Source organism: Mesocricetus auratus, unplaced genomic scaffold (assembly GCF_017639785.1).
Source record: "Mesocricetus auratus isolate SY011 unplaced genomic scaffold, BCM_Maur_2.0 Super-Scaffold_100019, whole genome shotgun sequence".
Lineage (NCBI taxonomy): Eukaryota > Metazoa > Chordata > Mammalia > Rodentia > Cricetidae > Mesocricetus > Mesocricetus auratus.
Window position 1 is genome coordinate 6,867,216 of NW_024429200.1, and position 15,086 is coordinate 6,882,301.

The 15,086-nt window shown below is 48.6% G+C and overlaps 1 protein-coding gene across 1 annotated transcript; it reads right to left on the reverse strand.

Moving 5' to 3' along the window:
* Window positions 1-12,792, reverse strand: Tmem140 (transmembrane protein 140). The gene is made up of 2 exons (XM_013122273.3): window positions 12,400-12,792; window positions 1-1,398 (listed from the first exon to the last, which is right to left on the reverse strand). Exon 2 carries the CDS (start codon window positions 1,373-1,375, stop codon window positions 818-820), a length of 558 nt encoding a protein of 185 aa, XP_012977727.2. The 5' UTR covers window positions 1,376-1,398; window positions 12,400-12,792; the 3' UTR covers window positions 1-817.
* Between the last annotated feature and the right edge of the window lie 2,294 nt (window positions 12,793-15,086).

Below are 15,086 nucleotides of genomic sequence, written 5' to 3' on the forward strand. Positions count from 1 at the left end.
TCCATGTTTCCTTGTATTCACTGTGGCTTTTGATGAGCACAGGATGGAGAACTCGTTGCCATGTAGGTTTTGTGCCGTACAGACCCTGAGGACTACATAGTGAGCCCCGGGGCCTGGTTCTGGGGGAGGTGAGGGGGTGCGGGCGTGTCTGCGTGCAGTCGGCTCTTCTGTCCCGGTCATCTCCAGGCTTCGGCACGCCTTGCATCTGCATTCCTGGCTCACGGGAACACAGCTGCCTCCGGTCTGGCACCAGGTCCAGGGACCCGTTCAGGGGACCCCACAGGGCCAGCGAGGCTTCTCCTGTGCCCTGTGCTGCTTAGCTGAGTCCTTCTGAGGCTGCTCCTGGACCTCTGGGGCTGCAGTGCTGGTGCGGGGGGGGGGCATCACAGGAGGGGCAGGAGCTGGGTAGCAGGACTGGATGGCAAAGCGGTTTCTTCTAAGGTCCCCTTGCTGCCGTAAAGTTTCACAGAGTTCTTGTTTGGCACTTTGGCAGACTGGCTTGGGAATCTGGCCTCTGGCAGTCAGGATCTCACCTGCCTGAGGCTAGAGCCATAATTTCAGGCAGGGGCCCGCGTGCCAGTGAGCTACCTGGTTTTGGAGCCCTCCGGAGCATGGAAGGACACTAAGACGCCGCAAGTGCCGCAGCCACCCATGCTGCCTCTGGTGTCCTTACGGTTCTCGTCTGCCTGGGCTTGAGATCCACACCAGCTATGAAACAAGGTGCTCGAGAGGACCCACCCAGTCCCAGGTCCGCTGGCGCCTTCCCGGAGCCCCGCTGGAACCGAAGCCCTGTGATCCCGTAAGCCTTTGGACTGGGCTAGCAGCCCTCCCACGTGCTCTCGTCCTTCTTCCCCCGTGGAGGGAACATAACCGTGGCCATGAGCAACAAGACGAGCAAGGCCTGGGCCAGGCACAGAGCCAGAAAGCCAGACCCCAGGAAGGCGAGCCTGACCCACCTCCACACGAAGGAGAGGAAGAGGCCTAGTCCTGTGGCCAGCAGCACGGAGGCCGCCGCCAGGAAGCCCACCGCCAGCCGCCACTCTGCTTCATCGCTGTTGCACTGGGCAAGGAGGAGAGGCAGAGGGACAAAGATTGTGAGGACCAGGGCCCCATACGCACCGAGCCTGGCCAGGGCTAGGCCAACCCGAGGAACCCCCAGGGCCTCCAGCTCGGGGAAGTTGTAACACTGTAGGGAGCCAGAGCCTTCCTTCCACAGACAGAAGTTGTAGAAGCCGAGTCTCAGGTTAGGCAGGTCAGCGAGGTTGCCAGCCTTCCAGAGGAGAGCGTAGGCCATCAGGGAGAGGGTCACAGCCACGAGGACCACGATTCCCGCGAAGGGCAGGCAGTTGCGCCGCCACGGCCTGGAGATGGCCATTTCTTCTGCCCTCGCAGGGCGACCTGGGAAAGGTCACGCCAATGAGTACTGAGGTCTTCCCCAGGCATCCGCGGGGGCCTGAAGTATCCCGAGCCAGCCCCTCACCTCAAAGGCTTCCCTGCAGCCCAAGGCTTCCCTGCAGCGTAGATGCAAGCCTTCAGAAGCTGTGTGTGTGTGTGTGTGGGGGCTCATCCTCGGGGAGGCGGGTTTGGGTGAGCGTGAGGTGAAGCCACGGTTAGGCGGGGCTGCAGTGAAGGTAGGGCTTGGAGGCTTGCCTTGAGTCTCAGTTCTCACCCTGACGCTGACAGCCCTCGGGGACTGAACAGCCATCCGAGCTAGGCTACACATCAGTCAAATGTGTGCACCGGTGTCCGCGAATCAGTGTGTGCTCTGGGTGTGCATTGGTGTCTGCGAAGCCCTACGTACGACTTGGTTGGATGTGAGCCCAGCTGGAGGGTCAGTGGCCTGTGTCTCCTGCCCAATTTTGGGAACTGACTTGGGTAAAACAGGTCCTCCCTTATGATAAAATCACACCATCGCACTCCATTGATTTTAAAACAGGTTCTCCCCTATGATGAAATCACACCATTGCACGCCATTGATTTTAAAACAGGTTCTCCCCTACGATGAAATCACACCATCGCACTCCATTGATTTTAAAACGTCTGTCTGTCCACCCCCCATAGCAACGGTAATCTATTAATCCTAGGAAATTCAGAAAATATGTTTTAAAGAAAAAATTAAAACAATCCTTTATCCTATCACCCCAGGAAAACCACTGTTCATATTCCACTAATATTTTCCCTATGTGACTGTAATTTTAAAAAACACACTGTTAAACACAATGATTTTTCATTGACTGTAGTGACCATTTTTCATAGTTGTTGAAAAATTCTTCAAAATGTGACTAATAGTTACATAATAATCAATCCACAGGCTGGGCGTGGTGACACACACCTTTAATCCCAGCACTCGGATGAAGAGGCAGGCAGATCTCTGAGTTTGAGGGCATCTTGGTTTACATAGTGAATTCCAGGACAGCCAGGACTATGTAGAGAGACTGCCTCCAAAAAGAAAACAAACAAGCAAAACCCCAAAACAAACAACATCCCCCCCCAAAAAAAACCAAATTCCACTCATAGGGCTGTTTGTTTCACTGTCTTGGTGATCTTAATACATATTTGCTAGACAGACCTACAGAAAACTCGCCAATGCCATCTCTTTGGGTGTATACAAAAGTGCCTATTTTGCCAGGCAGAGGTGATTCACTCCTTTAGTCCCAGCACCGGAAAGGCAGAGGCAAGTGGATCTCTGAGTTCGAGGCCAGCCTGGTCTACAATGCAAGTTCCAGGACAACAAAGTCTGTCCTGAGAAACCTGTCTCAAAAAAGAAAGAAAATAAAAAAGAAAAGAAGGTGCCTATTTTACTACACTCTCATTACTCAAAAAAATCTTTTCATTGCTCTTTTATTCAGAGGGAATTATTAAATTTGCTTCAAATATAGTAGTCTGCACACTGTGCCTTTCTGTATGTATATTTCCCACTAAGGAATAAAACAAATGTTTACACCAAGAATGCAGAGCTGGGAACCTTGTAAGATGTCATTCCTGTGGTCCTATTGTAGAGATGCAGGAGCAGCCCAGCGCCTGGGGATCAACTTCCTGGGGCCCTCCTTTGGGAAAAGCTCCTCCCACATTTGTTTTTACAAGAACACAAAGGAATTAAAAGAGAAAGGATACTTGCCAGCCTTAAAGGTGTATGCGGGGGAGGGGGCTGGAAGAAGGGGGATTTTTTTCAAAGGCCCCCAATATATGACACAATAGAGATTCACTGGTGGGTTTTGGCAGCCCTCTGGCAGTAGCCATGTGCCTGTTACAACACTGGCATCTGAATCCACACTGCCTGTCCCCAGCATCTTGCTGCCCAAGTATGCCCAGTTCCTGGCTCTCACCCCTCCAGAGGAGCCCAGCAGGGAGCATCTCCGAAGCAGCCTTGGCTTCTGTCAGAGGCCCTGCTGGCTGGGGCCAGGGATGCCCTGTTTGAATGTACTAGGGATTCTTGAAGCAGTGATGCTCGCTATAGGAAGATTTGTCAAAGCTGTAAAAGGCAGCGTTAGTTCCATATGTCTCTGTGTTGGAAGGATGGAATACTCCATGTAGCCATGGTATGGAGAAATTCCCAACATATTTTAATGGTTGTTTTTTGTTTGTTTTTGTTTTTTACCATTTAGCTTTTTGTTGTTGTTGTTGTAAAGTCTATTTGTGTGCTTTTAGAGAGGCATTTCAGGATGTGGGGTGAGTTTCTGGGTGTGGGACCCCTGTTTATCCAGTGATGCTGTGGTAAATAAGGCTTGCCCAGCCTGTACTACCCAGAAACCACCAGGGTGGGAACTGGGAGGCTCCTGTTCAAATTTTACTTAGGGTAAAATACTACCCATGAAGCTCTGTCAGACAGCGAGCTTGGCTTCTCAGAGGCGGCTATGGCTACCTCAGCACAGCTCCTGAGCATTTGCGGCTTCCGATCTTTTGGAGGTTTGGGTAGGTTACTGTTTTGTTTTGCCCTGTTGTGATATGAGTCTCTCCGTGTAACCCAAGTTGGCCTCAAACCCTGTGATCCTCGTACCCCTGCTTCTAGAATGCTGTGATTATGGCATGTGCCGCCACACCCGGCATTCCAAAGGCTTGCACAGAGAGCAGAGCAAGAGGAAACCGGAAGGAGGGGTGCAGGCCGGGGCATGTGGGGCAGGCTGTGCTGACTTTGCTCTGCTTGCCCTTGAAGGCAGAGGTCAGTCCTAGCTCTGTGCCGGCGCTTGCTTGGGGTTCTCTACCGTCTGGCATGTCTTAGAACTTGAATTTTACTGGGGCTCGGGTCCCTTTGTCTCTGCACTCGCCTTTGTGTGGCCAGGCTTTTCTGCTTAGGCTGTGCCCATTTCTTCCAGCCCACACTCAGCCAGTCTCCTCTGAGCAGGCCAGAAGCTGCAATTACACCAGAACGCAGTGTTCCAGAGGAACAGTCTCCATCTATCTTACCCCGAGGAGGCTGCTAGGAATTATTTTTGGAATGAAAGAACGAAAATGCCCTCTGGCAGCATCATGTGTTAGGGCCACACCTCGGCAAGACGGCAGAGCATGGTGAGGGGCTCTGTCTATGCCTTTCATTTTCCTGGCAGTGTGGGGATGTCCATTCGGCTTCCTACTAGAAATACACACTTCAGAGGCTGGTAACTCTCCCCCACTCTTCAACTCTCTTGCCACAGGACCTGTTTATTCGGTTGGAAACTCGATGACACTCTTCTAGCTGGCCCAGCAGCCTACCTACCCTGTGTTATTTCTCCAACAACCATGGCAATCCCATTCTTGCCACAAAACAGCCCCATTTCCCTGCGATAAGGCCTCAGTTTCCTTCAAAGGGCAAGAGGGTCTAGAGCAGCGGTTCTCAACCTTCCTAATGCTGGGACCCTTTAATACAGTTCCTCATGTTGTGATGACCCCAACCATAAAATTATTTTCGTTGCTACCTCATAGCTGTAATTTTGCTACTGTTATGAATTGCAATGTTAATATCTGCGTTTTTGGTGACCCCCGTGAAAGGGTCATTCGCCTCTAAAGAGGCCATGACCCACAGGCTGAGAACCACTGCTCTAGAGACCGCTGAGTCGTGGTGGCCATTTTTGAATAAACTTCTCCCTGTCTATAACAAAGTAATTCGTGTTGGTTGCAGAAAACTATGAAAACATATCAAAGTGTGGAGAAAGACTAAAAATCACCTACAACTCCTGGTCAAAGGGACCAGCAAGCCACTCTCCTGTCATGCTCTGCATGTTAGGATCACATGGGTCTGCGTGTACACAAGCATACATATTTATGTCCTGCGATTGTTTCCTGTTATCTTTAAGGGCTTCCTGGAGCTCTTAGAGCTTATAGACTTTATAAATTAGTCTTATAATTTATCTCATAATATATGAATAATGCCATGCGAAGAAGTGTTTGTGAATAAATTTATCCTTCTAGCAGCTTAAGTTAAAAATTTTATACTTTGTGTGTGCATGTGTGTGTGTGCGTGTATGCATGTGTGTGTGTGTGCGCGCGTGTGTGTGTGTGTACACGCATGCGTGTGTCATACCTCGTGTGGAGGCTAGAGGGCGCTTACTGGAGTCAGTTCCCTCCTCCCCATGTGGGTTCAGAGAACAGAACTTGATTTGCCAGCTTTGGCGCTTCTCTCTCTACTCACTGAGCCATCAAGGCCCCAGCTTAACTTTTTAGTTCCACTGTATTTTAGGGGTGAAGTCACCACACCGCCCAGGCTGGTCTTGAGCTCCTTGGGCAAAAAATAAGCCTTCCCAGTAACTGGGGCATGAGCTACTTGCTGGTAAATGCTTATCCTACCCATCCTCTCAAATGCTGCATAGTCTTGAACCATCTAATCTTAGCTACTGATGAGTCACTGTTAGTCACCGTTACTCAATGCTTCCTTCGGAAGTCAAGATCAGCATATTCAAGTGTTTACTGGTCATCTGTGTCTCTTCTGTGGCATTCTTTTGCTTTTTAACATCAACTTTGCGAACATATGCAAGTTCTTGGGTTTGATCCTAACACTGCCCAAAAGAAACTATTCTGGCCAGGCAGTGGTGGTGCACGCCTTTAATCCCAGCACTTGGGAGGCAGAGGCAGGTGGATCTCTTGTGAGTCCAAGGCCAGTCTGGTCTACAGATCGAGTTCCAGGACAGACAAGGCTACACACAGAAACCTGTCTTGAAAAACCAAAACAGAAAAAACAAACCAACAAAAAAGAAATTATTCTGCATTTTACATTTCCTGTGTGAGTGCTGTGCTGTCAAGGGCTGACAGGTATTTTGTCACTGTGCCCAGTAAAGCAGGGTCTTCCTGCTGCCCCAGGCCCCGAGCTCTAAGCCCTCCTCCTGAGCTGAGGCTCCAGCCCATGAGGGTTTGAGGCCACAGCCTGAGAATGACCTCGGGAGGTGGTAATTTCTGCTTGAAGGTAAGGAATGCCCAGGTGTGGAAATGAAGATGAATCTGAGGTTGAGGTTTGTTTGTCTGTTGAAGTATCTTTGGAATTATCCTGGTGGAGAACAAGTGCTAGGGACTGAAAGGGGCGTGGCCACTAAGTCACTTCACCTTGAATGATGTTCTTGTCAGGATGGAGTGAAACAGAAGGATCGTAGATCCCTGAAAGACCATTTTAACAACTCCCCGGTGACCCGAGGGTTGTTAACAGGGTCTCTCCAGCCCTGGGAACCTGCATGCCAGGTAACGATGAGAAATGAGAGAAGCAGAGAACTTCTCCACAGCATAGCTTTGCGTGTGTGGCCCTGGCTCTAAGACGAGCTGCCTCCCGCCTGTGAGGAACACTGGAGAAGGGCTGAATAAGCAGGGATACTGTTGCTTTTGACACCTGCCTTCCATGTAGGATGGCTATTGTTTTATCTTTGGCACAGTGGCTGCACTTAAATCCACGGCTATTTCAGCCAGCAATTGCAATGCTGCAGTTACCTGCCTACTTCTCTAGCTGCTGCCTGGCTGCTCAGGCTGATGCTTGGCTGGAATTCTGTCCCCAAAGGCACCAGCTCTGTCGCTGCCGTTAGAGGTAGCTTAAACTAAATCTCTATCATTCTATTTATAAATAAGACTCGAGACTGGAAGGCTGGGGTGAAAACCTGCGAGCTCCGAGAGGCTGAGTAGTAACCCGCTAACCCTCTCTCCTTGCTGATTCTCCAGACCAGCGTTTCTGCTTTGCCAAACCGGAAAAAGCGGCACCACTTCAAATTCCTCCCTTCTACTTCCTGTGTCTCTATCTCTCCTGGATACCCTCTGATGATCTCTGATTACTTTCTGTCAACTAGTTGCAGCTCAGCCTCCTGACCCAAGGTTGATTTTATTTAACTAATGCAAATGCAAACTTAGGGTTCACGGTGTGACTGAATGTCCCCCAACAGATGGCTGAGTTGAAGACTCAGAATGTGCCTGTTGCTCCCCGCCACAGGGAAGATTTGCAGCACCAACCTCCAATCCTAGCTATTCCTGGTACTTGGTTCTTTCCACATAAACCTGCCTATTATCTTTAGCATCCTGGGGCTTTCCTGATCGCACACTCGACTTATAACAAGTTATAACTTCCAGTCTGTCCCTGTTCCTCATCACTATTTAGCTCACATGTTCTCATCCCAACATTCAAGGGCCTCAGAACTTCCTTCTCTCTACATTTTCCTTCGCAGAAGCAAACAGAAAGAGCCTCTCACTCTGTTCCCTTCCTCGGTGTCTCATGGGAATCAGGCCTAGACTTCAGAAAGTAGCTCACCAGTACATCACCCAAATGCCTGTGTTCCTAACACTGTCCCCATGAACTTGCCTTCTCTCTCTAGGCTAGTCTCACAGAAAAACCCTATGTGTTTATTATCTATCTATCTATCTATCTATCTATCTATCTATCTATCTATCTATCATCTTTACACCAGATCATCACCCACCAGTGACAATTCATTCCGTTCATTTCATAACCCTTCACAGCATGCAGAGAGCAATGAAGCTTGCACACAGAAACCCCTGGTCGGTGCTCCCTCTGCAGAGGTGAGCTACCTAGTGGGCTCACATTGGATTTCTTCATTTCCTCTGCCTGGCAGCTGTTGTTCATTTGCCCTGAGCAAGCTCCCAAGTAAGGCAAAGGACTGCGGCTACCCAGGAGCCCTCTCTTCTTGGACAGCATTAAACATACTTTGGCCTCCTTTCTGCTTCCTTAGCAATAGGAGTCCTCCATATATCACAACACACCGTACCTCTCAGACTTCTAGTGCTCTTGCTGTCCCCTCCCTTAGTCACCACAGTGGTTTCTCTGGTGTTTTCTGGAAACCTCAGACAAGCTCAGGACTTTTGTCCTTGTCATTCCCTGCTTCGGGGCTCTTGCTCAGACGTCTGTCTGTCTGCAGGGACACCGTCCTGGGTTAGCACTGTGGAAACCGCAACATCCTCTTCCTCCATGAGCCCAGCCTGGGACTCTCGTCCTCCCTCACCAGCACACATCACCATCTGACGTAAAACACTGCGCTCACCCAGTGCTCCCACAGAATGGAACTCCAAGGGAACAAAGGCTTTGCCTGTCTTTCAGTTTGCTTGCTTTGTTTGTGTTCCTGTGTGCGTGCGTACGTATCTTCACGTGTGGAGGCCTGAGAACAATCTTGGGTGTGCCATTCTTTCCTTAGGAATGCCATCTACCTTATCTTTAGAGACAAAGCCTGTCATTGGCCCAGAGATCACCCATTAGGCTAGGCTGGCCAGCCGGTGAGACCCAGGGCTCCACCTGTCTCTACCAAGTGCTGGGATTACAAGCACAGGCCACCATTCTTAGCTTTATATGGGAATGCTGAGTGTCCAACTCAGGTCCTATGCCTGCATGGCAAACACTTTACTCCACCCACCCACCCACCCATCCATCCATCCACCCACCCACCCATCCATCCACCCACCCATCCATCCATCCACCCACCCACCCACCCACCCACCCATCCATCCACCCACCCACCCACCCATCCATCCACCCATCCATCCACCCATCCATCCATCCATCCACCCACCCACCCATCCATCCATCCATCCATCCATCCATCCATCCACTTATCCTGTATATCTATCTATGATCTATCATCTAACTAAATTTTTTTCTGTTCTGTCCTCAGCACCCAAGGCTGCTCTTGGCATCTAGAACACAGCCAACAAACATCCCCTGATGACAGGAGTGACTGATTGCATGTCGCAGTGGCACACATGTGACTTCTCATAAGCTTCTTCCTCTTTCATTTTTTCACTTGCTCACTGTCCTCTAGTTTGGTTAAAAATTTCTTCCCACAACCCCCTGGGTTCAAGTCTCTTTCCTGTCCCTACTTTCTGGTTCTGCATGGGGCTTTGGGAGGTTGAAATGAGGTGGTGTTCTCATGAATGGACCACAGGCTTAAGTGTGTGTGTGCGTGTGTGTTTGTGCGCGTGTGCATGCGTGTGCATGCCTGCACTTGCCCATGCATGCTCTGGTACAGAGTTTAAAGCAGTGATTTGGGGGGAGAAAAGGAAACTGAGGTAAGAGTGAGGGAGAGGCAGAGGGTGGGGTGTGCCGTGAGTGAAGTCAGAACAATAGACTCTGACAAGCATCAGGGAGAGCCAGGTTACCCATTTCCTTGTCACAGGAGGCCTCTGGCCCTGGCTAAACACATTTAAGATTAGTGCTGTGGCTTAGGTGTGGCCTTCACAGGAATAGGAAGGAGAATAGGAAATGGGTCGTGTTTCCTTTGGCAGCAATATGAGCCCATGTCGCAGTTTTTCAAAAACGGGCTAGGGGAGTGTTTTTGCTTGCATGTGTTCAGTGGTGTAGGTGGCCTCTATGGAATGCTGTGGTGTTTGGTTTCCTGATTGCTCTTCCCTATAAGTAAGAGCAACTTGGTCAGCAGAAGGTCTACACCCGAAGACTGACAGAAAGCCAAAAGCATGGTCGCGGCTAAGACATGGGCAGCAAGCCGTTGAAGCAGCTGACTAAACGGCTCATTTAGTATTACTTGTTATTTGTCCCACTGCCTTGTTGCTTACTAGCATTGGGTATAAGCCAGCAGGGAACAAACTCTGGAGCTAGAAAAGCATCCTTAAAGATGTCTCAATCGCTTTGCATTGACTCCCAGCAGGATTAGCGACTGCGGATTCACGGGCTGGGGACCAGGCTTCCCAGGACCTGGTTCTGATTCTTGAGCTCTGCCACTCTTCCATGCGAGCTGGGCCACCCCCTTCCCCGGGCTAGGATTTCATCTCTTGACCCCACGAATGATGCATTTGGGAGGTCCTTGAGCCAGGGACTCTGAAGGACCGAAGACACACTGGACAAACAAATGTGCCCCCCCACACCCCACAAGACTGTGCTCATAAGACATACGCCACATAAATTTTAAGGAGATTTTTGAGAAGCTTTGGAAAGAAAAAAAAAAACGGGGCAAAATGAGGAAGAGAAGCATGCAGGTAATTGTTCCATATTAGAGGGCCGGGAAGAGTTGTAAGCACTAGAGATACCAGGTTTGAGGCCCGAAAGAGCCTTCCATTAACTAGCTAATGTTAAAGTGGCTGATTGTTAACAAGTCCAGAAAAGAAAGTGAAAACCCCCAAACTATTTCAGGATATCATCTCATGCCACATGGCAAGGTTCACGTGGATTCAAGAATGAACCAGTGTGAAATGAAATCTAGAAGAAATAAACTTTGATTGATGAACAAGAAAGCACATTCTGAACTTAAAAGCAAATCAGAACTACAGGGAAAATTACAGATTTAGCAATTTAAAATGGAGATTTCTGTGCACCTGTAATAAAGGCAATACAAAATTAAAAGTCAAAGAGCATGGAAAGTATCTGCAATAAATATGAGATGATTAATATGCCCAATGAATGGAAATGTTCATGCAAACATAAAAAAACACGGCGCAGCATAAAATGCATGAGGGAATACAAATAATTCACAAAAGAAAGTAGCTAACATGAAAAAAAATTCATCTTTCCTAATGCCTCCAAGGTATGCCAAGTAACAACCTCTGTCTGTCTTTCTCTCTAAAAACTATAGATAACACTCTTGGTGATGTTCCAAATGGCAAGACTGACTTTCTAACACGGTAACTCTGAATTTAAAGTATATATTGTGGCCTAATAACCCACTTTTTATAACCTTATCTCAAGACAGTATCAGGAATGCAACCCCTGATTTATACATAGGACGGGTTATCACAATACTAGGCATAACGCTTGAATTCCCAACGTCAGATATAGCACATCAGGATGATGACAAGGCATGCCGCTCTTAGGAAAGCCAATACACAAGCAGATGTGGTTCGAAGTCATCTACAGAAAGATGCACAGGAGAGAGGGACTAAGGAATTAAAGTCCCAATGCTACCTACCTAGGGCATTTCTGGCTACATTAAAATATTCCCCCAAAGCCGGTGTTGGTGGCACACGCCTTTAATCCCAGCACTCGGGAGGCAGAGGCAGGCGGATCTCTGTAAGTTCGAGACCAGCCTGGACTACCAAGCGAGTTCCAGGACAGCCTCCAAAGCCACAGAGAAACCCTGTCTCGAAAAACCAAAAAAAAAAAAAAAAAAAAAAAAAAAAATTCCCCCAAATTATGTGCCATTTGTGAAAAAGTGAAATTCATAAAACAAGCCACCATAGCCTTAGTAATTCAATAATGAGGGAACCAGAACAATAAGTTTAGAAAAGGGTATGAGTGAAACAATATTCCAGCTAGCGAATAACCTCAGACCCGAGGTTACAAGACCTGGTAGAGGAAGACAATACTGAAAATGTGCTTCAGTTGCCTCGAAGAAAAGAAATACTTTCCCCGTTTTCTCTTCTCTCCTTGTTGAACAACTCCTTTGATTTTACAGATTAAAGAAGTGTAATGGATGGTGTTAATCAGTCCAAATTTAAAAAACAAAAAACAAAACAAAAAACAAAAATCAGAACCTCCAAACGCTCAAGATCTGTTCCAGGGGACAGCCTCCGCCCCTCCATCCCCACGCCACGAGTTTGCTTTGGGGGTTGAAAAGCAGTCTACAACAACACAGGATCTTAAAGTCTCTTAGATTCTACACTCCTGTTTTAGCCAAGATCACAGACTTTTCCTTGGTATTTTCTGAAGTTGACCGCTGCAGTGACCTGGTTTTGTTTGTCTGCCTATTTCTAGAGAAGAGTGCGTCCCGGAGCCACAGATATTTACTGGTCCAGGCTGTGCAAAGCCCCGGCTACACGCAGTTAGTCTGAGTGTTTCTAACCATCCACCAACGTCACCTTCTCGGTCTCCGCGGCAGAGATGCAGCGATGCTTAAGGGCATGGGTTAGGACAGAGGTGGAAGGGTTAGATTACACCCCGGGGAGAGACGAGGCCACGGACACCAAACAAGCCTTTCTCCCCCTTTGTGTGTTGCTAGAATGTCAAGTATGTGAGCCTCAAACATCTCGGTCTCCACTGTGGAGCCCTGAGGAGCTACTTACGAAAACCGAGGCCAGAGCCCACGAACACTCATCAAAAGGTGGCACAGGGAATCGGCTTCGGGGAGTGGATTCGCTCCTGGGCTGCTTTCCAACGTCAGGCTCCGGGAGCTAGGACAGAGCTGCAGGCAGCTAGTGTCTCGCCTGCGTTCGCAGCGGTGTCCAAGTAAACAACTCTCTGAACTTTGGTACATTTGTCCCTATCAGCTGATTTCACTTTCGTTTTTCAACTTGCCTTTGTCTTATGACTTTTCAGAAACGAAGAGCATAAACAACTTGTTGCTCACCGGGGCGCATGACCCACCCCGGAGCACACAGTGAGCCGGGTGAGGGTCCTGTGCTACACTGTAGCTTCCCAAGGGAGAGGAGAAGCCAGCTTCCAGAGCTCCAGGGGATGCCACTCAGATAAACACGACCTGGAATCTTTCTAGGCAGGGACCTTAGATCATGTGACCAACCTCCCAGGCAGCGCAGCAGCAGGTCCCCTCATTCATTTGGAAGGCAGCTGTGCCGTGGACTGGAAATTTACCATTAGCAATGGAACGCTCAACAGTTATGGAGCAACAGGAACAGTGTGATCCCGTTTCGAACTAAAAGAAAAAGACAGCTTTCAGTGCTGAAATCTCAGGGAGGGGGACTCCTGGCCTTCTTTCCTCACGTGGTCGCGGGAACTTTGGAATTGGGCAAGCTTGGGGAAGACAGTAGACAGCTCCCCAAGAACGCTAAAGTCTAGGGTTTCTCTTCCTTTTGCCATGACGCCCTGTCCCCAACTGGAGTCTTACTACATCCTAGGGATTCCCTTTGCCTCTGTGCTAGGTTAGACGTCTTCTTTTTCTGGGTCAAAAGCTTTTCTCTTCCTTGGTTTATTCCCTTTAATTAGAATTAATCTCCGGGGATTTCTTGAGAAATGAGGAACACCAAAGATAATTTTTTTTATTAAAGTTTGCCAAACTGATATCTTTTTTTTATTCTTATTCTTGGTCAGAGTTGGACAAGGCATAGCAGTTTTGAACTCATTTTCCTTTGAAGTGTTGAGGCTGTATTCCAAGCTGTCTACCTTCCCTATTATTATTGGCAAGTTCAAAGCCAGCCTCCTTCCTACTGTTGAAAAAAAGTGACGTTTTAGTGAGGTCTCAGGAAGAAAAAATTCCATGTGCAACCATTTTGCCATTTTCAACTGGACGTCTAAGTCAACTCCGTGCCCCTCCCATGTTTCTTCCTGTCCGTTTGCTGTTGTGAGGCAGGGTCTCACCATGTGTGTAGCTCAGGCTGCCCTCCAGCCCTCAGAAATCCTCCTGCCTTTGCTTCCCAAGAGCTGGGTTTACAGACCATGTTTGGCTCCTCCTTTTTTTTTCCTTTTGTTTTCATTCCAACAGGGCTAGCTTGCTTGGTTGCTCACTGGTTCTCTGATGATCTACCGGCCTGGTCCGTGGTTAAGCTTATTGCTTTTAATAAGCAACTAGCTCAGGCTGCCAAAGCCTCTGTTGCTTAGGGATCACTTCTGCCCTCAAATTTCCCACACTCTGCTAAGCGAGCTTGCTTGGGAAGAGTCTGGGAGCTCTGTTTTCCCTGAGACCTAGCATCTGAACCACCACCGTGGAACTGCACTTTTTTGACACGGCTATTGTTAGAGTAGGGGCTGGTGAGGCAGGAGTCTGGCCTTCTCAGCTTGGCAGTTCCCACATGGAACTTCTATCTTATGAAGAAGCTGGGCAAAGGTGCCTCCATCCAGCATTCTAACCAGCCAAAGCTGGGGAAGAGCTTTTGTACTATGGCTGGGTGTGGTGAGGTGTTATGATTTATTAAAGCTTGTCTGAGGATTCAGAAAGCAAAGTCAGTCACAAGGCGTAGAAGCCAGACACACACACCTTTAATCCCAGCATCCAGAAAAGGTACGGGCCACTATTACCACTCCCTCAGGCTGAAGAGGTGGATCCTGCTGCCTGTCCTCAGTGTCGTTGGAGAACAAAGGCCTGATACTGACTTTGCTCCTGTTTTATATACCGCTCTAGTCCTGGGATTAAAGACGTGAGCTCTTTTAGACTGATTCAATCTGGTGTATCCCTGGGTGGCCTTGAACTCAGAGAGATCTGTCTACCTCTTAATCCTGAGACCTAGGATTAAAGGTGTATACCACCACCTCCTAGCTTCTTGCTGCTGGGATTAAAGGCTTCTATGGTTTGTGATTGACTTTGCTTTCTGAACCCTCAGGCAAGCTTTAATAAATCATGAATAATGTATCACTACAGTTGGGTGGAAAGGGTGTCTCTAATCTGGTTGCACCTGCTTGGAGCAACTTGCCTCTGCAATTTAGAGAGGGACTGAAGGAGGGGGGAAGTCGTGGTGGCGTATACCCTTGCTGTTATTATGAGGGCTCTGTAACTTTTCTGGAATGCACATCTTTTCATTTGTGGTGTGTATTTATTGTGAGTGTGGATGAGTCTCTCTCTCTCTCTCTCTCTCTCTCTCTCTCTCTCTCACACACACACACACACACACACACACACACACATACACACGACTGTGGAAGTCAGAGGACAACTCGCAGGAGTTATTCTCTCCTTCCATGTGGGCTCCAGAGAGTCGCCTCAGGCCGTGAGGTCTGGAAGGAAGCTCCTTTAATTACTTGCTGAGCCATCTCACTGGCCCTGGAATATATTTTGGGAACAACTTCTGGAGACTTTAGTTCT